This window comes from Mustelus asterias, chromosome 2 (genome assembly GCF_964213995.1).
Source record: "Mustelus asterias chromosome 2, sMusAst1.hap1.1, whole genome shotgun sequence".
In the NCBI taxonomy this organism is placed as follows: domain Eukaryota; kingdom Metazoa; phylum Chordata; class Chondrichthyes; order Carcharhiniformes; family Triakidae; genus Mustelus; species Mustelus asterias.
The window spans coordinates 43265482-43290609 of record NC_135802.1 but is presented as its reverse complement, the minus strand read 5'-3'; the positions used below and the strand labels follow the sequence as shown (position 1 = coordinate 43290609).

Here is a 25128-nt window from a genome sequence, read left to right as displayed (position 1 = left end):
GTAGTCCTCCTTCAAATTAGTGGGCCACAAGATTCAAACTGGGCCTGCTCATTAACTATGATCTTGAATAAGATTGAATACATTTAAGACATGCCAAATATTTAACAAATTATAGAAAATGCTTAATCATTCATATAACAATAGAACTGTCATCAACTTCAAGTGGCATCAGAAAAAAAATATTTACACTCAATTGGATGCAGACAGAGCACATGGCTCACTCATTCAATGTTGTGTACAATCAGCATGCACCTCATTTCACACACCTTTGCATTACATACATTTCATTTCAGTTATACAGGTAAGAAAAAAAAACAAGGATGGAAACCAGCAGAACGTGGCAACTCTGCGCATGGGCAACAGTTAATATAATGACTCATGGGCCACACTCCGAATCCTGATGGGCCTTATGTGGCCCCCAGGCCACAGGTTACCCACCAATACAGAAGTAGTCCGACACCGTCCAACATAAAGCAGCCCAGTTGATTGGTGCCCATCCATAAACATCCATTCCCTGCACCATTGACACACAGTCGTAGCACTGTCTACAATCTGCAAATGCTGTCCAAAGATCCTTGGACTTTTCAAGCCCATGACTGCTATATCAGGAAGGACAAGGGCCCCCCCCCCCCCGCCCCCAAATCATCATCCTGACTTGGAAAAATATTGTTGTTTCTTTCAACATCACTGGGTCAAAGTCCTGGGACTCCCTTCCTAATAGCACTGTGGGTGTACCTACACCGCACAGAATGCAGCAGTTCAAGGCGGCAGCTCACCACCACCTTTCAAGGGCAATTAGGGATGGGTAATGAATGCTGGTCCAGCCAGCAATGCCCACATCTCATGGATAAATTAAAATAGTCTAGACTAAATCTTAGGATGTTTTCCTTTCCCAAATTGGGGCTGTGACTGGAGACGGTTAATTTGGCAAGCACAAAAGATGGGTAGAATGTTGGGCAACATACTTAGTGGTCATTGCCACCGACTAAGATTCTACTTTGATTGAGTTCTGGGGGAGTAATTTCCAAGAATACTTTTCCTAGATTTTTATTTACTTATTTTTGCTTCTCTCAGATTACATAGTTCCTGGTGGGTGGGGATCTTTAGGGTCTTGTTGCATAGTTATAACTGGAACAGACTCAACATAGTCTTTAATGCTTCCAATTTCAATTGCCATTCTGCTTTATTAAAAACTGTGCTCCCATGTATTTCATACTATTATTTTAAACACAAATTGTTCAATTCAACCAAGTTGTTTGTTGAATTATTAAAAATCATAGAAAACCTCCAGGTAATGTGGTCCCGAACTGATGGACATCTTTGGAATATGCAATGCTTTACCTGGGAGAACACGAGAAAACTAAATCAAACAGTTCTGTTGTACATGTCCCATAATACTGAAAGGATTTTAAGATTGCTGTTGAATACTTTCGAAACGGTTGTGCATATTTTATACAACCTTTTGCATTCAGTGATAACAGAAAGCACAATAAAAAGCAGTGGGATGGAATTTACAGATCTTATTATTTTGTGCCTGCTCTGAAATACAAAACATACAAGAGAATTCTAATACATTCATTGCCTTCAGGGTTTCCAAGTCATGTGAAAATTCCCAATTGTGAAGGGGCGGTATTAGAATACAAGAAAAGTTAGGGATGTGAAAAGTTTGGTCAGCTTTCTAGCATATTAATAAAATACAAGTAAATGCCTTGGAGTTAAGTAACCTGAATGTTTGTCGCTTGTCTTGCTGAGATCATTCCAAACATTTATTAGTGTGATGAAGACTTTCCCGTTCTCTAAAATTTATGTTTTACTAATAGGGCGGCACAGTGGCTAGCACTGCTGCCTCACAACGCCAGGGACCCAGGTTCAATTCCCAGCTCGGGTCATTGTCTGTAATGGAGTCTGCACGTTCTCCACGTGTCTGTGTGGGCTTCCTCTGGGTGTTCTGGTTTCCTTCCACAGTCTGAAAGACGCTCCGGTTAGGTGCATTGGCCATGCTAAATTCTCCTTCAGTGTACCCGAATAGGCGCTGGATTGAGACAACTAGGGGATTTTCACAGTAACTTCATTGCAGTGTTAATGTAAGCCTACTCGTGACACTAAGAAATAAACTTAAACTTAACATTTATGTTTTCTGTTCAGAGTTTTTTTGGTGTACTGTTAAATAGTAACATGGGTTAGGAGTGTGATGGAATACTCTCCCCTTGCCTGAATGAGTGCAGCTCCAGCAACAATCAAGAAGTTTGACACCATCCAGGACAAAGAATTCCACTTAATTGGCACCCCATCCACCACTAAGACACAATGACAGCAGTGTGTACTATCTAGAAGATGCACTGTAGCAAATAACCAAAACTCTTTTACCAGCACCTTCCAAACCCATGACCTCAACACTTAGAAGGACAAAGGAGCAGGTGGTGCATGCGAATACCAACACCTGCAAGCTCCACTCCAAGCCACAAACCATCCTGACTTGGAACTACATTGCCATTGTTTCACTGTTCCTGGGTCAAAATCTTGGAACTCATTCCCAATAGCACTATTGGTGTACCTACACCAGATGGATTCCAGCAATTCAAGACGGTGGCTTACCACCTTCTAAAGGGCAATTAGAGATGGGCAGTAAATGCTAGCTTCGCCAGTGATTCTCTCATCCTGTGAAAGGGTTTTTTTAAAAAATTACCCCGGGAGACCAGAATCAGACCAAACTTCAGAAAGTGGAATTGGTTAGCTCAGTTGGCTGGACAGCTGGTTCGTGACGCAGAGTGACACCAACAGCCCTGGTTCAATTCCCATACTGGCTGAGGCTATTCATGAAAGCCTGCCTTCTCTACCTTGACCCTTGCCTGAGGTATGGTGATCCTCGGGTTAAATCATCACCAGTCAGTGCTTCTCCCTCAAAGGGGAGAGCAGACTCAAGTCATCTGGGACAACGGCAACTTTACTTACCAAACTTCAGTATATAGAGAAATTTTTACATCAAATTTCAAAATACCAGCATTCGACTATAGTCGACGCTGTGGCTTGAAACAGGTTAAAATACTGATGGATTCATAGGATAATCTGTAAACAGGACATTTTCTTTTGTTAACTGTTTACAGCTCTGAATATAATGTCCACTAACCAATCGTTCCAGAAACAACGGACTCTGGCATTAAATAATTTTACAACCAGCATTAAATTCTTATTTTAAAAAGTGATAAAAAAATCTGACTCACGAGTGCTCATTAACATTACCTTTCCTTTTTCTGTAAGAATCTGACGAAACTGCAGCCATCCTTCTTTTGAAGCATCGCTAAAGCTATCTGATGAAGAGTCCCTTCTTGGGCTCACGTCGTCTGAAAACTTCAGGCTGTCTGGGGCCTAAAGAAAATGCCAGAGTTACAGTGCAAAACATTCCACTGCAAGTCATACGAGAACCAAAAACGGATCGATGGATTGATAAACGAGAACAACAGAGTCCAACAATAAACTTTACCAGAAACATTACTCCAGATATGTCTCAAACTTAAGGGGTATTGCAATATTGGCACATCATTCTTCCAGATTGATTTTTAACTCAAGTTACAATTCCTCCCATATGAACCTTCAACTTTAGAAAAAAAAATATATCTGGCATGAGCCATGCAAGGAACATACCAACAGACTACAGTAATGCTTCGACTAAATTAATACTGTGAGGATTGTTTGGCATTGCACTTGCCTGCTACAGTGTGCCACTGTATTCGGCCTACATAGACACTACTGTGATACTGAACCTTGTTTTTACTTTCTGAAGGGCCTTTGTTACTGTGAATACATCAGATACCAAGCTAAATCATTTACATACATGCTTGTAAAAGTTAATTCGAGGAAATATATTGACCAGGAGGGAGAAAAAGCTGAGTGAATCGAATTGAAAGTTAAGGAATGTTCATTTAAACAACTCAGCTTTCTTTAAACAAGTGTTGTTTACATATTATTTGAATGCAGAGTGTATCAATGGCCTGAATTAGATTGAAGTTTCTCTACAGTTAACAAATAGGAAATGGAGAACGAGGATGGGGTTCTTTATATTTTTAAAAAAGTTACAAACCTTAATTCCTTGCAGGCTGGGCATAGGCTTCATTGATTTTCTGCTGAAAATAAAATTTCTTATTAATAAAATAAAGGGTTAATTAGACAGTTAAAATGCAAAAAAGCTCCATAGTCTGCAAACAACTTACAACTTTTCTTCTCTATAATTATCTAATCCTTCATCATATGATTTTGATCGTTCAGTTTTTCCACTCGGTTGGGAATCAGGAGTAGACGTTCTAATGGCATCTGAAGAAAATTATTAGAATTAAAAATGTAACATATTCATGGCCTGTAATCTATAGAACAAAATCTAGAATTCTTGAGTTCGAATTTATATTTGAGCACCTACCTTGATCGTGTGACAACTGGCGACGAATAAAAGGGGATGGTTTAGTAGGACTGGAAGGTACTGCAGTTATTGTTAGTATTTCAGACACTCCAGCTGAAATTACAGCTGACGCAGGAATGTGGGCAGGCTCATGATCAACACTAGGACTTGTGGGTTCATCTAGGAATGACATTAAGAATAGCAATCATTAAATTTCTATCATTAATTTAAAAGATTATGATTATGGCTGAACATCCAACTCAGTAACCTTACTCTGCTTTACACCCCATATCCTTTGATCCCTTTAGCTTAAAGAGCTTTATCTTACTCCTTGAAAACATTCAATGGCCTCAACTGCCTTCTTTGGTAGGAAATTCCACAGGCTTACCACTCTCTGAGTGAAGAAATTTCTCTCTTCTCAGCCCTAAATAGTTCATCCAGTTTTCTCAGAGTGAGACCCCTGGTTCTGCACTCTCCTGCCACTGGAAACATCCTTCTTGTATCTACCCTGGCCAGTCTCATTAGAATTTTACAGGTTTCTATGAGACCTCCCTTTCACTCTTCTAAACTCTAGCAAATTTAATCCTAACCAACTCAAACTTGCCTCGTACGTCAGTCCCACCACCCCAGGAATCAGTCTGGTAAACCTTCACTGCACTCCCTTCATAGCAAGAACATCCTTCCACTGATAAGGAAACTAAAACTGCACACAATATTCCAGGTGTGGTTTCATCAAGGTTCTGCACAAGTGCAGCAAGACATCCCTGCTCCTGTACTTGAATCCTCTCACTATGAAGGTCAACATACCATTTGCCTTCTTCACCACCTGCGTGCTTACTTTCAGAGACACTTCAGTCTGCACATTCCCCTCTCTCAATCTATAAGCATTCAGATAACAATCTGCCTTCCTATTTTTGTTACCAAAGTGGATAACCTCACATCTATTCACGTTATATTGCATCTGCCATGCATTTGCCCACTCACTCAACTTGTCCAAAGCACAATGAAGTATCTCTGCATCCTGCTCACAGCTCACCCTCCCAACCAGTTTTGTGCCATCTGCAAATTTGAAGATATTACATTTAGTTTCCTCATTTAAATCATTAATATGCACCGTTATGCCATGATGAGTGTTTACAAATAGTGTTTTAACTATTTTCCATAAGGTTAACTGCTATCCTGACTTAAATATTACATTCATTAGCCCAAACGGTTCAAATTCTCAATAAAGACACTTCTACTTTATACATTATTATTCCAGTGGAGAAGCTCCAAGAAATTGTGTGACTGAGTTATTTTAAGGGAGGAATCCTAATAGGTTAGTAAGACTTTTAAACCATTACACATTAAGGCTCTGACAGAACTGCCAGCATCAAGTTAATGACTTGTTAAACAGGCTTATGAGCTAACAAGAAAGCAGTTTACACACATATGAGATGCAGTAAGAGATTTAAACAAGTGATTATGATTTTAAAACACATATATGCTGATATTTTGAATGTATTTTTTAAGGTATATTGTTCACTTTAGCCAAAGGCAATTTGCTGTGAAGCATCATCCTAAAGGGCATTAGGGCAAAGCCATATTCTACGAGAGTGTTAAGGCCTTGAGAATATGCAATATTTATCAGTAGAGTTTCAGATGGAGAGAACACCTAATCATATTTCATGAATAGGGTTTATTCACTGTCCATATAAAATGGATGCATGCCCAGATGTGGAGTCAGGTGTTAATCTGGTTTGGCAGTGACTTAGACATAGAAGATAGGAGCAGGAGACGACCATTTGGCCCTTCGAGCCTGCTCCACCATTCATTACGATCATGGCTGATCGTCCAACTCAACAGCCTAATCCTGCTTTCACCCCATAACCTTTGATCCCATTTGCCACAAGTTGATCCCATTCACCCCAAGTTCCCCCAATCTATAGGGGAACTCATTGGAACATTAATTTGAACTTTGGGCTAACGTCTGAGGCTACTAGGCAACACAGGAAGTGGGGTCAGCCAAGACAGGAGTCAGCTTCCGGATTCTACGGACTAATAAAATGCCATTATGCCAGAGGGTAAGATGCGATTGGCTAAGGTATATGGCAGGTATTATTGTTGATTTATGTATATTGAAGATGATTGATTTAAAGCTAATGAAAGGCAGGAGTAATTGATAAGAAAACCTATAACCTGGGTCATGAATGCAACCCAGTTCATTGTTCAAACCAGTCTCCCATCCATTGACACCGTCTATACTTCCCACTGCCTCAGAAAAGCAGCCAGCATAATTAAGGACCCCATGCACCCCAGACATACTCTCTTCCACCTTCTTCTGTCAGGGAAAAGATACAAAGGTCTGAGATCATGCCCCAGCCGACTCAGCAAAGACTTCTTCCCTGCTGCCATTAGACTTTTGAATGGACCAACTCGCGTTAAGTTGATCTTTCTCTACACCCTAGCTATGACTAACACAACATTCTGAACCCTCTCCTGTCCTTCCCTATGCACGGTATGCTTTGTCTGTACAGCACGCAAGAAACAATACTTTTTATGCATACTAATATATGTGACAATAATAAATCAAATGATCTGTTTTGAATTGTACATGTCGGATTTCACTGGAGAGGTCAAACTGCTCTCGGAGCTGTCCTGACCCTTTGATGATTTTTCCTAGCAGCTGCCGGTTTAAGTAAGTTACATCTTTCAACTGAGACACTGGCTTCTGAGTCTTGTATTGTCTGAAGTTTTGGCAGTACCGGCCACCTTGGGAACCCCACCAACAGTTATGCTAGTTTAATAACAAATTTCCAAGGCATTGCTCCACTGAAACCCTCAAAAACGGTTAAATGCTTAATACAATAGTTTCATCCACCATTCAAAAGAGAGCAGCAATGGCTATTTCCCTTGATTCGTGCTAGAATCTGGCTGTCAATGATTAGGAAAGGGAGATAAATGTATTTAGCTGCGTCAGAGTTACTGCAATAATCTGGAACATTTTCCCCCTACATGGAAGAACTCATGAAACGGACAAAGAGTCCCAGAGCAGAAATCTCCTGGCACACCCCACGTCCCATGATCATAACATTAAAAGAATCTCCAAATGTTTCAGCAGAACATTACATTATGGATAAACTCTATCTTTTTACAACTTTCACCTGCTATAATTTGCGTATACCTCTCATTCAAAGCCTGCTTGGAACAAGAGAACAATAATTTATGAACACAGGGTCCCACTATGAGTTTCCTGGCATTGTGTTAATTTACGACCAAGTACAAAAACTATGGATCATGACAACTCTTGGAGAAGCTTTAGCTTTGGAACAAATTACAGACTATTGGCTGTGCTGCTTCCTATTCGGTGCTATGTTTGTTGTGACATATTCCAAACTGAAATCCAGGAAAATGTGGAAAAGCTATTAACAGCATGGTTAGAGCCTCCCAGAGTTAAATTTATGCTTCATGTTGAAAGGCAAATTCAGGCCATGACACCAGACACAATCGTAAAATATGACAAGTGTTCAGGTTGCACAAAGTCAAAATCATGACTTTTATAGCATCTAGCAAAATATCACACCTTTTAAATATTTGAATAGGAAAAGAGCAACTAAAGCTAGTTTTGGTCCTCTAGAGAGAGAGAGAGAGAGAGTCTGGGGAACTGATAATGAAAACAAAATAAATGGTAGAGGTGTTGAACAGGTTGTCTATCTGTCTCTATGGTAGAAAACTCCCCAAAGATGCTTAGAGGGGTAATTGGAAGGGGTGAACTTAAAACAATCACAATCACCAGAGAAAAGATATTTGAAAAACTTTTAGACCTAAAGACTGACAAGTTCCCATGACCAGATGGCCTGCATCCTACTGTTTTAAAAGAAAGTGACACAGATAGTAAATGCATTGGTTATAATCTTCAAAACTTCCTTTGATTCTGGAATGGCCCCCACAGTTTGAAAAATAGCCAATATTACATCTCTATTCAAGAAAGGAGGGAGGCAATAAGCAGGAAACTATAGCTTAACATCTGTCGTAGGGAAAGGACATTATAGCAGGACAATTAGAAAATTATGTGATCAGGCAGAGCCAACATGGTTTTATGAAATGGAAACCGGTGTTTAAAGTAAAGTAGTTTATTTATTAGTCACAAGTAGGCTTACATTCACACTGCGATAAAGATACTGTGAAAATCCCTTAGTTGCCACATTCTGGCACCTGTTCGGGTACACTGAGGGAGAATTTAGCATGGCCAATTCACCTAACTTGCACACCTTTGGACTGTGGGAGGAAACCGGAGCATCCGGAGGAAACCCACACAGACCCAGGGAGAATGTACAAACTCCATGCAGACAGTGACCCAAGCCGGGAATCGAACCCGGGTCCCTGGCGCTGTGAGGCAGCAGTGCTAACCCACTGTACCACCATGCAGGTGCTTAACTAATCTTTGAGAGTTTTGATGAATTAACATTCAAGGTGGATAAAGGAGAACTCTGGTATTCTTGGATTTACAAAAGACATTCGATAAGGTGCCACATCAAAGGTTCCTACACAAGAGCACACGGTGTAGGGGGTAACATATTAAAAGATTGATTAGCCAACAGGAAGTGAAGAGCAAGGGTGTAACCAGTGGAGTGCCATTGGAATCAGCGTTGGGTCCTCAACCTTTTACAATATATAGCATGAATATACCATATGTAGAATGAAGGGATCGAATGTATGGTAGTTAAATTTGCCAATTGACACCAAGGTAGGTGGGAAACTAAGTTATAAAGAGGAGGTAGAGAGTTTGCAAAGAGAGAAGCGCAGGTTAAGTGAGTGAGCAAGTATTTGGCAGATGGAGTACACATGGGTAAATGTGAACTTCTCCACTTTGGCAGCAAGATTAGAAAAGCAGTATATTATTTAAATGCAGAAACATTGCAGAATTCAGTAGTACAGAAGGATGTGGGTGTCTCGATATCACAGTTCTTCTCCCCGATTTCTATACCCACACTGTGTCTCTCACAAGTGAACACCAACATAAAGTATTCATTTAGAACCCTACCTGCGCCCTCTCGCTTCACATAAAAATTATCATTGTGGTCTCAGTGGGCCCTATTCTTTCCCTAGTTAACCTTTTACCCTTAATGTACTTGTAAAACAACTTAGGATTTTCCTTTATTTTATCTGCCAGTACTCTTTCATGTCCCCCTTTTCGTATTTCTAATTTCCTTTTTAAGTTTCCTCTTGCAAATTCTAAACTCCGCTTGGGTTTCTGCTGTTTTGAGCCCTTGATGTCTGCCACAAGCCTCCATTTTTCTCTTTATTCAATGCTGCATATCCCTTGATACCCAGGGTTCAATGGATTTGTTGGTCCCACCCTTTCTCTTTATTAGAACACGTGGGCCCTGTACTCTCCATATTTCCTTTTTGAATGCGTCCCACTGCTCTGTCAGAGATACTGAAACATACAAGATCCTGCGGGGACTATTCTATTCTATGATTTGATTGGATGCCTATCTGAGAATGTTTCATAAGACCATAAGACATAGGAGCAGAATTAGGCCACTCGGTCCATCGAGTCTGCTCCGCCATTCAATCATGGCTGATTTTTTTTCTCATTCCCATTACCCCTGATCTCCTTATTAATCAAGAACCTATCTGTCTCTGTCTTAAAGACACTTAATGACCTGGCCTCTACAGCCTTCTACGGCAAGAGTTCCACAGATTCACCACTCTCTGGCTGAAGAAATTCCTCCTCATCTCGGTTTTAAAGGATGGTCCCTTTAGTCTGAGGTTGTGCCCTCTGTTTCTAGTTTTTCCTACTAGTGGAAACATCTTCTCCACGTCCACTCTATCCAGGCCTCGCAGTATCCTGTAAGTTTCAGCAAGATCCCACCTCATCCTTCTAAACTCCAAAGAGTACAGACCCAGAGTCCTCAACCGTTCCTCAAAGGACAAGCTCTTCATTCCAGGGATCATTTTTGTGAACCTTCTCTGGCCCCTCTCCAAGGCCAGCACATCCTTCCTTAGATATGGGGCCCAAAACTGCTCACAATACTCCAAATGGGGTCTGACCAGAGCCTTATACAGCCTCAGAAGTACATCCCTGCTCGTATTCTAGCCCTCTCGACATGAATGCTAACATTGCATTTGCCTTCCTAATTGCCGACTGAACCCGCACGTTAACCTTAAGAGGATCTTGAACAATGACTCCCAAGTCCCTTTGTGTTTCTGATTTCCGAAGCACTTTCCCATTTAGAAACTAGTCTATGCTTCCATTCCTCCTTCCAAAGTGCATAACTTCACACTTTTCCACATTGTATTCCATTTGTCACTTCTTTGCCCACTCTCCTAACCTATCCAAGTCCTTCTGCAGTCCCCCTGCTTTCTCAATACTATCTGTCCCTCTACATATCTTTGTATTATCTGCAAACTTAGCAACAGTGCCTTCAGTTCTTTCCTCCAAATCGTTAATGTATATTGTGAAAAGTTGTGGTCCCAGCACTGACCCCTGAGGCACACCAGTAGTCACCGGCTGCCATCCTGAGAAAGACCCCATTATCCTCCCTCTCTGCCTTCTGCCAGTCAACTAATTCTCTATCCATGCCAGGATTTTACCCTTAACACCTTGGGCACTTAACTTATTTAACAATCTCCTATGTGGCACCTTCTCAAAGGCCTTCTGGACATCTAAATAAATCACATCCACTAACTCTCCTTTATCTAACTTGTTATCTCCTCAAAGAACTCTAATAGATTCGTCAGACATGACCTCTCCTTGACAAAGCCGTACTGACTCAGTCCTACTTTATCACGCACTTCCAAGTACTCTGTGGTCTCATCTTTAATAATGGACTCTAAAATCTTGCCAATGACTGAAGTCAGGCTAACCGTGTGCTGCCTCCCTCCCTTCTTAAATAGCAGTGCTACATTCACTACTTTCCAGTCCTCTGGTACCCTCCCTGCCTCCAGTGATTCCTGAAAGATCACCACTAATGCCTCCACAATTTCCTCAGCTATCTCTTTTAGAACCCTGGGATGTAGTCCATCCGGTTTCCTCTTGTGGCGGAAACTAAAACCATCAAGTATAAGATGGAGATAAGGAAAAATTTATTCCTTCAGACTGAGTTAATTAATCTGCGGAACTTTCTTTCCCAGAAAGTAATGGAGACTGTTTCTTTAAATTTATTCAAGACTGAGTTAGATAGATTTTTGCTAGACAAGTCCATGGTCATGGACAGCAGACAGGAAAGTGGAACTGAGATCACAACCAGATCAGCCACAAGCTTATTAAATAGTGAAACAGGCTCAAAAAATCAAATGGCCTACTCCTGCTCCTAAATCTTATGTTCCTACTTGGACACAAATCACACAAGTTTACATATAATATTTTACAAGAATTTAGTGATGGAATTTTGCTTAAACTGAATTATAATGCTGTAAATAATTTACAACTACATAATTTTCATCCCTCACAAAGAATAAATTAAGCCAATTGCAGTTGCTGAAATGCTACACCCCAGTGATATGGATCACATTTCCACAGAATCATATTGTATATTTCTACTTCACAATCAAGTACATCATTTAATTATTTGCTAAATATAGGAATAAATTACTGTAAAAATGAATATTTTCAAGTGAAATAACAAAATTATACTTGCTTATCAAGAAAATTAATACAACACCAAAAAATTGTACAATGATTTTAGATCAGATAATATCAAGAGTGGTTAGGGCGGCACAGTGGTTAGTACTGTTGCCTCACAGCACCAGGGGACCCAGGTTCAATTCCCAGCTTGGGCCACTGCGTGTGCAGAGTTTGCACGCTCCCCCCGTGTCTGCGTGGATTTCCTCCGGGTGCTCCCGTTTCCTCCCACAGTCCAAAAGACATGCTGATTAGGTGCATTGGCCATGCTAAATTTTCCAATAGTGTATCCGAACAGGCGCCGGACTGTGGCGATTAGGGGATTTTCATAGCGACTTCATTGCAGTGTTGATGTAAGCCTACTTGTGACACTAATAAATAAACTAAAGTACATGCTCTTGGGATAACATTTCAAAATGGTCCAAAATTGAGGCAAAATGTTTGCAAATCCAGTGTGAAGCGATTCCAGGAGCCATCTCATTCTTCATCTATTTCCCTTTCTAAGGCAAAATCAGCAATAGTGATGTGATTAAAAATCAGGGACCAAGTTAGAACTGCATGAGCACAGAAATGTTAGAGGGTAATAGCGACGGAGGAGGCTACCGAGATGTGGAGGGACGTGGTCATGGAGGGATCCGAAAACAAGGATGTATAAACTAATTTTTCTCATACACAGAGTAACACTTATAATTTTGGAAGTCTCATCACAGTGCCATGTACAAGAGAATCTGGGGCTTGGTCTAAAATTGGAACAGAAGGTCCACAGATTAATCAAACAACAGCCTGACACAGTCTTATTCACTGAATACCCTATTCACCACCATCCATCCCATGCCTGGGTATGTCATGTCCCACCGACAGATCCATTAGGAGTGGCAGTGGCACAACAGTATACAGTTGGGAAGAAGTTGCCCTGCAAGTCCTCAACATTGACTCTAGGCCCCACAAAGTCCCATGGCACCTGGTCAAACATGGAGAAGAAAAACACCTGATGACCACTGCCCCTCCCCAGCTAATGAATCAGTATTTCTTATTGAATACCACTTGGAAGAAGCACTGAAGGTAGCAAAGACACAGAATGTACTCTGGGTGGGAGACTTCAATGCTTACCACCAAGAGCAGCTCAGTAGCTACCACTGGCTGAGTTGGCTCGAGTCTGAAAGGGCATAGCTGCTCGACCAAGGGTCTAAATCTTCTTGGAAAAATAACAGCGAGTTCATTACACACCTATCATGAATTTAAAAATTGGCCAACAAGTTTGGAGAAGGCATATGCCACAACCAGCTAAATCTATTTAAAACACTTTATTGTCTTCTTTGCTCCACCACTACCATTGCATAAACAACATCTTGCTCTTAGCCACGATTATCTTTTTTAAAAACTTGCTGGATTTGTACATTAAATGCACATCAAACTTACCGCAGGAAGTTACAGCTCATAATTAACAGTATCTTTTCAAATGGTATTTAAACAACAATAACCTGCTCACCGATGCCTAATTTGGGTTTTGCCAGGATTGCTCAGCTCCTGATCTCATTAAGTTGAATTCAGGTGCGGAGAATGAGCATCCTTGACATCAAGGAAGTATTTGACCGAGTATGGTATCAAAGAGTCCTCGCAAAACTGGAGTCAGGAGGAAGCAGAAGGAAAACTCTCCAATGGTTGAAGGTAATTGAGCATAAATGAAGATGGTTGTGGTTGTTGGAGGTCAATCATCTCAGTTTCAGGAGGCCAATCATTTCAGCCCCAGGACATTGTTGCATGAGTTGCTGAGGGTATTGTCTGAGGCCCAACCATCTTCAGTTGTTTCACCAATGACCTTTCCTCCATCATAAGGTCAAAAGTGGGGATATTTGCTGATGATTAAAACCATTTGCAACTCCTCAGGTAATAAAGCAGTCCGAGCCCATATGCAGCAAGGCTTCGGCAAATTCAGACTTGGGCTGACAAACAGCAGGTAACTCTGACATCACACAGAGCAGCAAGTGACATTCACGTCATGCAAATGCCAAGCAATGAACATCTCTCCAACAATGGGGAAATGAACCTTTCTTGTCGACATTCAATGGTATTACCATTTCTGAATCCCTCATGGACAATCAAAAATTTAACTGGAGCAGCCATATAAAGACTGACGATAAGAGGTCAGGTGCTGGGAATTCTGCAGCAAGTAGCTCCGTTCCTGACTTCCCACAGCCTGTCCACCGTTTACAAGGCACAAATCGGGAGTGAGATGGAGTAATTTCCACTAGTCTGGATGATTGTAGCTTCAGCAACACTCAAGCAGCTTGAACCATCCAGGACATAGCAGGTCAGTTTAGCTCAGTTGGCTGGACAGCGATACAGAGTGACCCAGCTGAGGTTATTCATAAAGGCCCACCTTCTCAACCTTGCCCCTCGCCAGAGGTGTGGTGATCCTCAGGTTAAGCCACCACCAGTCACTGCCTATGGTCATCTGGGACTAAGGTGACTTTATTGTCTTATAAGTGCCATGCAGGCACTGTCAATGATACCTTCCATTTCTTTGTTGATGATAGAAAGTAGACCAAAAGGATGGTAGATGGCCAGATAAGATTTATCCTGCTTTTTATGGACAGGGCATACCTGGGCAATTTCCATGTTGTTGGGTAATGTTGTGTTAGATAATGTTGTAACTGTACTGGAACAGCTTGGGTTAAGGTATGGCTATTTCTGGAGCACAGGTCCTCAGTGCTGCGCCAGGATGCTGTCATGGCCCTGAGCCTTTGCATTATCCAATTACTTCAGCTATTGCTTGATACTATGTGGAGTGAACCAAAATGACTGAAGACTGACATCTGTGATGCTGGGGACCTGAGGTGGTGGCAGAGGTGGATCATCCACTCAGAACGCCTAGTTGAAGGTTGCAAATGCTTCTGCCTTATGTTTTGCATTGATGTGCTGGACTCCCTCATCATTGTGGATGGGGATATGTGTGGAATATTCTTCTCCAGTTAGCTGCTTAATTGGCCACCACCATACATGGCTGGATGTGGCAGGACTACAGAACTTTAGATCTGATCTGTTGGTTGTGGGATCATTTAGCTATATCCATTGCATGCTGCTCTGTTTGGCATACATGCAGTCCTGTGTTAGAGCCTCACCAGGATAGCATCTAATTTTTAGGTATGCCTGGTGCTCCTCCTGGTATGTTCTTTTGCCAGTGAACCAAAGATGATCCCCTAACTTGATGGTAATGGTAGAGTGAGGATAATGAGCCAGAGCTGAACCCTATCTTGATGGTAAAGGTAGAGTGAGGATGTGTCAGGTCATGAGGTTATAGATTGCATTTAATTTTTTGAGGTATCAAAGGACTCTGAAGGTAGTGAGTTTAATGTAAGCCACATGAATTGGAACAAGATTTTTGACTAAGGTGCCAGATGACAGGCTGGTCCAAAAAAGCATTATGATCTTGACAGAGATCAGTAACTTATATGAAGCCACAAGATTCCATTGTTTAAAAATATTTACTATAAGAATCAACAAAGCAAACACTAAATGCTATCTATCGTGAATTATGGTTGTAGTTGAACGTGCACTATAAATTGCTCCTTAAAGGGCAGTTACAACTAAGACAAATCTTATTAACTGATTCAGCAGTCCATTCAGATTTTAGTGATCAGTCCTTTCAACCCGGTCTTCGTCACGAGGAATTTCAGCTCTTCTTCTAGGGGGTAATCAGAGCCCTGCCGACAGCAGCACACAAACAACCACCGCTCAATGGGCATGGTCCTCCCCACAAGTGGCAAACATCTGCAGAACCTGTTCAACCTGGTCTAAATAGGAAACAGTTCACCAAAGTTATATTCCACTAACAGAAACAGCTGCAGCAATTGATGACCAGTTTTTGGACCTTCTTCTTCAACTTGCTTGGACTGCATCAGTGGATTCAACAACTGTTGTTGTTTGGACTAATTGGTGCCCTTTTATATCTTTCACCAAGGTTTAGTTTTGATTTCTCAACATCAGCTTGTTTTTGGTTTCCTTAGAAATTGGGAAATGGTTTCATTTCTAGGTTTACCTGTTCTGCTTCCCTTTCAGTTTAATTTTCAGTGCAGCTTGTTTCGAGGTAGGGTCTGCCTCAAAAACAAACAAATTAGTTTTAAAATATAGATCCACTCGCAAAAATAAAAGCTCATGGGAATCCATGGGAAAGTAACAAACTGGATCCAAACTTGACTCATGTGGCAGAAGAAAAGGTTAATTAATGGATGGCAAATGTTTTCATGACTGGAAGGCTGCTTCCAGTGGGGCTCCACAGGACTCAATATTAGTTCCCTTGCTTTTCATGGTGTACACCAATGACATAGGTTGAAGGGGGCACAATTAAAAAACTAATAGATCACCCTAAAATTGGTCTTGTGATATTTCATTCAAAAGTCTGATGGCAGCAGGGAATAAGTTGTTCTTGAATTGGTTGGTACGTGATCTCAGACTTTTGTATCTTTTTCCCTACGGAAGATGATGGAAAAGAGTATGTTCGGGGTGCGTAGGGTCCTTGATTACGCTGGCTGCTTTTCCGAGGCAGTGAGAAGTGTAGACGGAGTCAATAGATGGGAAGCTGGCTTGTGTGATGGACTGGGCTACATTCGCAACCCTTTGTAGTGTCTTGTGCTCTTGAGCTGCAGCCATACCAAGCTGTGACGCATCTGGAAAGGATGCTTTCTATGGTGCATCTGTAAAAATTGGAGTGTGTCGTAGCAGACATGCCAAAATTCCTTAGTCTCCTGAGGAAGTACTGGTGGGTTTTCTTAAGTATAGCATTGGTGTGGAGGGACCAGGACGGATTGTTGGCGATCTGGACACCGGGAAACTTGAAGCTCTCGATCATTTCCACTTCATCCCTGTTGATGTAGACAGGGTAGTGGAGGTCTGGAACTTACTGTCTGAAAAGGTGGTGGTTGCAGAAACCTTCATTTTTTTTAAAAAGTACATGAAAAGATTATACTTTAGGACATGAAGTTACATGATTTTTCCAGGAAACTGGAACAATGTGGCATGAATTCTGTTCCACCTCGAGTCCTACATGTCCCAGGTACTGGGCTAATATTAGACACAATCAGCTCTACACCATAGAGATTATATTTTAGGACATGAGGGTACATGATATATCCAGTAAAGTGAAACTCTGTGGCAAGAATTCTGTTCCACCCTTTATTCCTACATTTACCAAGTGCTGGGCAAGTAAAGGCACACTCAAATGCATGGGGCACAGGTTTGCTTGCAGGAGTTCTCTGTGACACTAAATGCAAGGAAATATCTTGTTTAAACACCCCTAAGAAAACAATATAACCAAGTAAGTTACTCGACACAAAACAAAGGCAGAATCTAGCTGTATGCAATTAAAACAAGGTTTCTTTAATTCAAATAAAATATGCAGAACAAAAAAAGTCTTTCCCCACCCAAGAAAAGAAACACTGCTGTGAATTCAAAACTTACGTTTGAAACTCAACCCCTGCAAGTTAGGATCTGTTAATTGCACAACATTACAAACTGGTTTCTCAAGACAATAAAACAATTAGCAACTCAAAACTTTGAAAGTCGGCAAGTCAACTTCAAAAAAAGAACTTTGCTGGTAGTAAACGGATTGATACAGTACTTTCTCTGAAAATGCATGGTTAAAATCAAATATTCCAGATTCAACCAACTGCTGAATACTACCACTATCTTGCAATAACAATGCACCCATTTATTTACAAACCTATAATGCTCAAAGGCTACTAACATTACTAAACTTAGCAGTTAATAAACTAAATAAATTTGATTTTAAAGTTAACTACACTGGTTAAGCAATATCTTGATAGAATATGGTAGAATCCCTACAGTACAGAAAGAGGCCATTCGGCCCATCGCATCTGCACGGACCACAATCCCACCCAGGCCCTACCCCCATATCCCTACAGATTTACCCACTAATCCCTCTAACCTATGCATCTCAGGACACTAAGGGGCAATTTCTAGCATCGCCAATCGACCTAACCCGCACATCTTTGGACTGTGGGAGGAAACCGGAGCACCCGGAGGAAACCCACGCAGACACGAGGAGAATGTGCAAACTCCACATAGACAGTGACCCAAGCCAGGAATCGAACCCAGGTCCCTGGAGATGTGAAGCAGCAGTGCTAACCACTGTGCTACCGTGCCACCCACATCTTGTTCTTTAAATTCGCACCTTCGCTCCATAGCTTCACCTCTCCCCATTCTGTAATTACCTCCAACCCTAAAAGTCTGAGATATCTGCACTTCTCCAATTTAGGCTCTTGATCATCTCAGATTTTAATCATTCCACCTTTGGCATCCATACCGAGAGATATGAAAGTCCTAAACTCTGGAATTCCCCCTCAAAACTGCTCCACTTACCTTCTCTTTTCTTCTTCATGATATAACCATAGAAAATTACAGCTCAGAAACAGGCCTTTTGGCCCTTCGTGTCTGTGCTGAACCATTTTTTGCCTAGTCCCACTGACCTGCACTTGGACCATATCCCTCCACACCCCTCTCATCCATGAACCCGTCTAAGTTTTTCTTAAATGTTAAAAGTGACCCCGCATTTACCACTTTATCCGGCAGCTCATTCCACACTCCCACCACTCTCTGCGTGAAGAAGCCCCCCCTAATATTCCCTTTAAACTTTTCTCCTTTCACCCTTAACCCATGCCCTCTGGTTTTTTTCTCCCCTAGCCTCAGCGGAAAAAGCCTGCTTGCATTCACTCTATCAATACCCATCAAAATCTTATACACCTCTATCAAATCTCCCCTCAATCTTCTACGCTCCAGGAAATAAAGTCCCAACCTATTCAATCTCTCCCTGTAACTCAGCTTCTCAAGTCCTGGTAACATCCTTGTGAACCTTCTCTGCACTCTTTCAACCTTATTTACATCCTTCCTGTAACTAGGTGACCAAAACTGTACACAATACTCCAAATTCGGCCTCACCAATGCCTTATATAACCTTACCATAACACGCCAACTTTTATACTCGATACTCCGATTTATAAAGGCCAATGTACCAAAGGCACTCTTTACGACCCTATCCACCTGTGACGTCACTTTTAGGGAATTCTGTACCTGTATTCCCAGATCCCTCTGTTCAACTGCACTCTTCAGAGTCCTACCATTTACCCTGTACGTTCTTCTTTGGTTTGTCCTTCCAAAGTGCAATATCTCACACTTGTCTGCGTTAAATTCCATTTGCCATTTTTCAGACCATTTTTCTAGTTGGTCTAAATCCCTCTGCAAGCTTTGAAAACCTTCCTCACTGTCCACTACACCTCCAATCTTTGTATCATCAGCAAACTTGCTGATCCAATTGACCACATTATCATCCAGATCATTGATATAGATGACAAACAACAATGGCCCCAACACCGATCCCTGCGGCACACCACTAGTCACAGGCCTCCACTCAGAGAAGCAATCCTCCACAACCACTCTCTGGCTTCTTCCATTGAGTAAGAAGTTTAACAACACCAGGTTAAAGTCCAACAGGTTTATTTGGTAGCAAAAGCCACACAAGCTTTCGGAGCTCTTAGCCCCTTCTTCAGGTGAGTGGGAATTCTGTTCACAAACAGAGCTTATAAAGACACAGACTCAATTTACATGAATAATGGTTGGAATGCAAATACTTACAACTAATCAAGTCTTTAAGAGACGAAACAATGTGAGTGGAGAGAGCATCAAGACAGGCTAAAAAGATGTGTATTGTCTCCAGACAAGACAGCCAGTGAAACTCTGCAGGTCCACGCAACTGTGGGAGTTACAAATAGTGTGACATGAACCCAATATCCCGGTTGAGGCCGTCCTCGTGTGTGCGGAACTTGGCTATCAGTTTCTGCTCAGCGACTCTGCGCTGTCGTGTGTCGCGAAGGCCGCCTTGGAGAACGCTTACCCGAATATCAGAGGCCGAATGCCCGTGACCGCTGAAGTGCTCCCCAACAGGAAGAGAACAGTCTTGCCTGGTGATTGTCGAGCGTTCTTCCATTGAGCCAGTGTCTTATCCAATTTACTACCTCCCCATGTATACCTAGCGACTGAACCTTCCTAACTAACCTCCCATGAGGGACCTTGTCAAAGGCCTTGCTGAAATCCAGGTAGACAACATCCACTGCCTTCCCTTCATCCACTTTCCTGGTAACCTCCTCGAAAAACTCGAATAGATTGGTCAAACATGACCTACCACGCACAAAGCCATGTTGACTCTCCCTAATAAGTCCCTGTCTATCCAAATATTTGTAGATCCTATCCCGTATCACACCTTCCAATAACTTGCCCACCACCGACGTCAAACTTACTGGCCGATAATTTCCCGATACTTAACCTTTTTGAAAGCTTTCGGTCATCTGGCCTAATATCACTTGTGGTTTGGTGTCAAATTTTGTTCAACAACTCTCTTGAAAACTCTCAAGAAATTTTACTACATTTAAGGTGCAACAAATTGTTCTTCTTGTTTTTGAAATTAGAAACATAGAAACTAGAAGCAGGAGTTGGCCATTCAGCCTTTTGAGCCTGCTCCGCCATTCATTTTGATCATGGCTGATCATCAAAATCAATATCCTGATTCCCCCCCTTCCTCCATATCCATTGTTAGAAATTCTATTTTATTAGTCAACTTAGAGCATTACAGATAACATGCAAGTCCACTTGCACATGCCAAGGTTTGCTTCTTGCTTAAATTTAATGATTTGATCCTAAATCATGCCAAATTCCATTCACCAATCATCCCTGTGTGATGAATCCCAAGGAAAAGAAAATACTTAGCTCAAGTCTAAATTAGTGTTTGGAGACAAGAAGCTCCATCCAGTTCCTAATGGGCCTCAGGATTTCTGTGTATGCCCTGGCTATAGAATAGGTGTTTTTATTGCTCTCGGGGTTTCTGCACATGAAGAATGACCACTGATGTGCAGTTTGTTGATTTTCATGCCTACAGGTCGGGAAACGGCCTCGTTTTAAAAAAATGTTTCAGGGGCGGCACGGTAGCACAGTGGTTAGCACTGCTGCTTCACAGCTCCAGGGTCCTGGGTTCGATTCCCGGCTCGGGTCACTGTCTGTGTGGAGTTTGCACATTCTCCTCGTGTCTGCGTGGGTTTCCTCCGGGTGCTCCGGTTTCCTCCCACAGTCCAAAGATGTGCAGGTTAGGTTGATTGGCCAGGTTAAAAATTGCCCCTTAGACTCCTGAGATGCGTAGGTTAGAGGGATTAGCGGGTAAAATATGTGGGGGTAGGGCCTGGGTGGGATTGTGGTCGGTGCAGACTCGATGGGCCGAATGGCCTCCTTCTGCACTGTAGGGATTCTATGATTCTATCGGAAACCAGTTCTGCGTCTGCGTAAGAGGAAAAGTGAAACAGGTAGGTGACCAGAAGAGAAGCCCCATTCCAGAGAAGGTCTTCCAAGGAGAAGGTCCTATACTAGCAAGTGGAAAAGGAAGTGGTCCTCATTAAGGGAGGAGGACAAGAATCTGAAACAGGTTCTATTACATACAGGTAAAAGTAGGGAGCAGAGCAATTGGCTCTGAATTAAAGAGAGAAAGCTGTGAACAGCAGACTTGAAGCAAAGTGGGTTTGAGAGAAGTCAGAAGATCTGAGGAGACAGCCAAAGTTGGTGACTCCTTGCTGCAGGCCTTTGGAGCAGTGGGGCTCTGCTTGGCACAGCTGAATACCTGGATGTGCGCTTGGAAGGTGAAGCTTGAATTTACATGAAAATCCAGGGGAAAGGAACACTGGAAGGAGTGACTGAAACACTGAGAAGAATTCTAGTTACAGTCATCCGAGTGGATGCAACATTTGGGGGAGAATTTCAAGGCAAGTTCTTAGAGCGTAGAGATTGGAAGTCCTCGAGTTTCAGTGAGTGGTCAGCTCACAGTGAAACAAGCATTTGGGAGGTGGGGATTTGATGAGAAATTCTTGGAATTTGCTTTGATGGCATCTGTCACTCATTTTGGTGTGTTAAGTGTGACTGACCACAGTTCACCTACTAGTTCACATCCTTATCCTGAATATTAGAGCACAAGATAGATTTTGTGAATTTTACCTTTACAAATTTGTGTGGATCTGTAAAGATATATTTGAGGTGAAAGAATAGTGTGATTTTGACTCATTTATCAGTGTTTGTATTGAAATCTTTCCAATCTTTTTATCTAATGTAACATTTTTCTTGTTTAATAAATGTTTTATTGTGTGTGTTAAAAGATGCCAGCAAACCCTTGTGAATGTGTTCAGTAAGTAACTTCCATGGTTTCTAAACAAAAAAACAAAGTTGGGATCTTCCAATCCAGGTCTCACTCCTGAATCTGACTTATCCAGTCTTATTAGCTGGAATCACAATATCTGTGTTCGTTGATCTACACTTGCTCCTGGTTAAGCACTGTCTTAATTTTAAAATTTATTGTTGTTTTCAAAGCCCTCCATCATCTCACCCCTCCATGATCTTATCCAGTTCTACAACACTTGGATGTATACACTCATCTAATTCTGGCTTTTCAGCATGCCAACTTAAATAGCTACCATGCTTTCCTTCTTTGGGAAACTGCTTAAAAACATTTTGATCAAGATTTTGGTACCTGACCTAATATTTCTTTATATGGGTTAGCGTGATTTTAGTGTTATTTTATAATGTTACTGCGAAACACCTTGGGAGGTTCTATTTCGTTAAAGGTGCTATTTTAAATAAATTGAAGTTGGATGACAAACATCACTGCTGGTAATCATTTGAACATGAGACTAATTTAAAATGATAGTTCAAATTTTGAAATGGAGCAGGAGGCAGCAGAAAACAACTCGCATGTTAAAGAAAATTCAAACGCATATTTTTTTTAAATTATGAGAATATATTTAAAAATGGATACATATCAGGACATTGGGAGAAAGATAAAATATGCCGAACTGAGAGTGAATAATGATGAGCTTTTATTGCAGTTTTTTGTATCAGTATTAAAACAAACCCCCCCAGTCCTCAGTAGCTAGATCAATAATTGGGGCGGCATGGTTGTTAGCCCTGCTGCCTCAGCGCCAGGGACCCGGGTTCAATTCCGGCTTTGGGTCACCATCTGTGTGGAGTTTGCATGTTCTCCCAGTGTCTGCGTGGGTTTCCTCCCGGTGTTCAGGTTTCTTCCCACAGTCCAAAGATGTGCGGGTTAGGTTGAATGACCATGATAAATTGACCCTAGTGTCAGGGGCACAGCAGGATAAATGAGGGTTACGGGAATAGGGAGGGATTGTGGTCAGTGCAGACTCGATGGGCCAAATGGCCTCCTTCTGTACTGTAGGGATTCAATGATGATGTTATTCTGGAGTATCTATGTAAGATGAAGCTTTAAAATTGGGGCTTATGGGTATAAAATTGCCTATAAATGTTAAGAATTTTCTTCATATTGTATAGTAGTTTTTAAAAATTAGTACTTACAAAAAAATACATTTGAATCAGAAAAGGAAACAAAACAGAAATGCAAGATCAATGTTTGCAGTTAAGAATGGTGATCAGTGAAGAATCAGTGGTTGTTTTCACAAGCTAGGCATCGTCTAGAACATTAAGGTTGCAATAAACAGTACAATCAAATAAAATGGCTTCATAAATATTCTGTTGGCAATAGCTGCTATTTCAGCGATAAGTAGAAATACAAATTAGAATGCATGGTATTATCTCCAAAGTACAAAATGAAACCAAGATTGGCTGGCAGTGCTGTGATCTGTGGACTTTGCTCATGAAGCAAATAGTTCAAACATTCCCTGGAATGATGGCAAACAGCCATGTTAGTTACTAGCTTTTGATTTTCTGGTCTTTAGTGCTGCTTTAACCATTTCTTATCAAAATAAGTTATGGCTATATTATTTTAATTGATGCAGCCATAACCTAAGTCATATTGATGAGCTGCTGGGACATGTCACCACATGATGCAGGGGTATTGCTCAAAGAAAGGGAGGACTAAGAAATTAATACTGGTATAAAAGAGAATTGTGGGGGGTCTGGTTATAATTATTTATCACTATTATAGCCCTGGCAAGAGATTATGTAGCTGAGAGGTCAACGGCAGAGGCTGCTAACAACTAAAAAGACCAGAGAGGTTATAGACAACTGGATATACACCACTGACCACCACCACCAGGAAGGAAATAAAAGGGGCAGATAAGCAGTCAAATTACAGAAAATTGCAAATCTAAAGACAGGGATAATGCAGGATTTCAATTATCCCAACATGGACTGAGATAGTAACAACATACAGGACGAAGAGGGAATGGAATTTCTGAAATATGTACAAGATAACTTTCTTGTAGCCCAATGAGGAGAGAAGCAAAAATTCCTGCTTTCCTATTTCTAGAAAAACTTAAAAATGGAATCCAAACAGAAAAGTGCAAATTCAGATGGCTCAGGCTATAACACATGATTGGGCACTGACTTAGGCTGTAACATGGTGACAAGCACAGACTAGTTTTAGCATCGGTCCTTGTGGCCAGGGTGAAGTTGTGGGAGCAATGAGATAGCATCACTTGTTACCTGGCATTACTTTTGATCCAGTCATCCCCTAGCCTCCTGCTCATTAACCGGATGGCTGACCTCACTCACACTGGGCATCTCCATTTTCTGCTAAGGCTCATGCAGTTGGAAATGTTGTCCAAGTGTCGGTGCCAGGCATAGCAGCAAACATCTACACACAACTCTCTTTATCCCATTACAGACCTGGTCTGCCCTAACAAGGGCATTTCTAAAAAATGAATGTATTTCTCACTGTTTCTTTAAATCCTGCTCAAGATGCATCATGCTTTCCCACCACCGAGTTCATCCCTTCCTATGCTCCCTTGACCTCTCCCACTCACATTCAAGACACTTGACCTGATCATCAACGTTCCTTCTAAATTTTCCTGCATGCTCACTCTCGCACACATTATCTTAAAGACTTGCAAGATACCTTCCAGGTTTGGTGCAGCCATGCATAAATCACAGAAATCACAGAAACCCTACAGTGCAGAAAGAGGCCATCTGGCCCATCGAGTCTGCACCGACCACAATCCCACTCAGGCCCTACCCCCTTATCCCTACACATTTACCCGCTAATCCCACTAACCTATGCATCTCAGGACACTAAGGGGCAATTTTAGCATGGCCAATCAACCTAACCCAC

The 25128-nt window shown here is 41.6% G+C and overlaps 1 protein-coding gene across 5 annotated transcripts in view; it reads right to left on the bottom strand.

Annotated features, from left to right (window-relative positions):
* arhgap21a (Rho GTPase activating protein 21a) overlaps positions 1-25128 on the bottom strand; it is a 193651-nt gene that overhangs the window by 34220 nt on the left and 134303 nt on the right. For 4 of the 5 annotated variants that reach the window (XM_078234146.1, XM_078234109.1, XM_078234127.1 and 1 more), the window contains 4 exons: positions 4412-4570; positions 4209-4308; positions 4079-4121; positions 3241-3366 (listed from right to left, as the gene is read on the bottom strand). In XM_078234146.1, the coding sequence (XP_078090272.1) occupies positions 3241-3366; positions 4079-4121; positions 4209-4308; positions 4412-4570 (428 nt within the window). The remainder of the gene's footprint in view (positions 1-3240; positions 3367-4078; positions 4122-4208; positions 4309-4411; positions 4571-25128) is intronic. The other variant, XM_078234117.1, reaches the window with a different exon arrangement.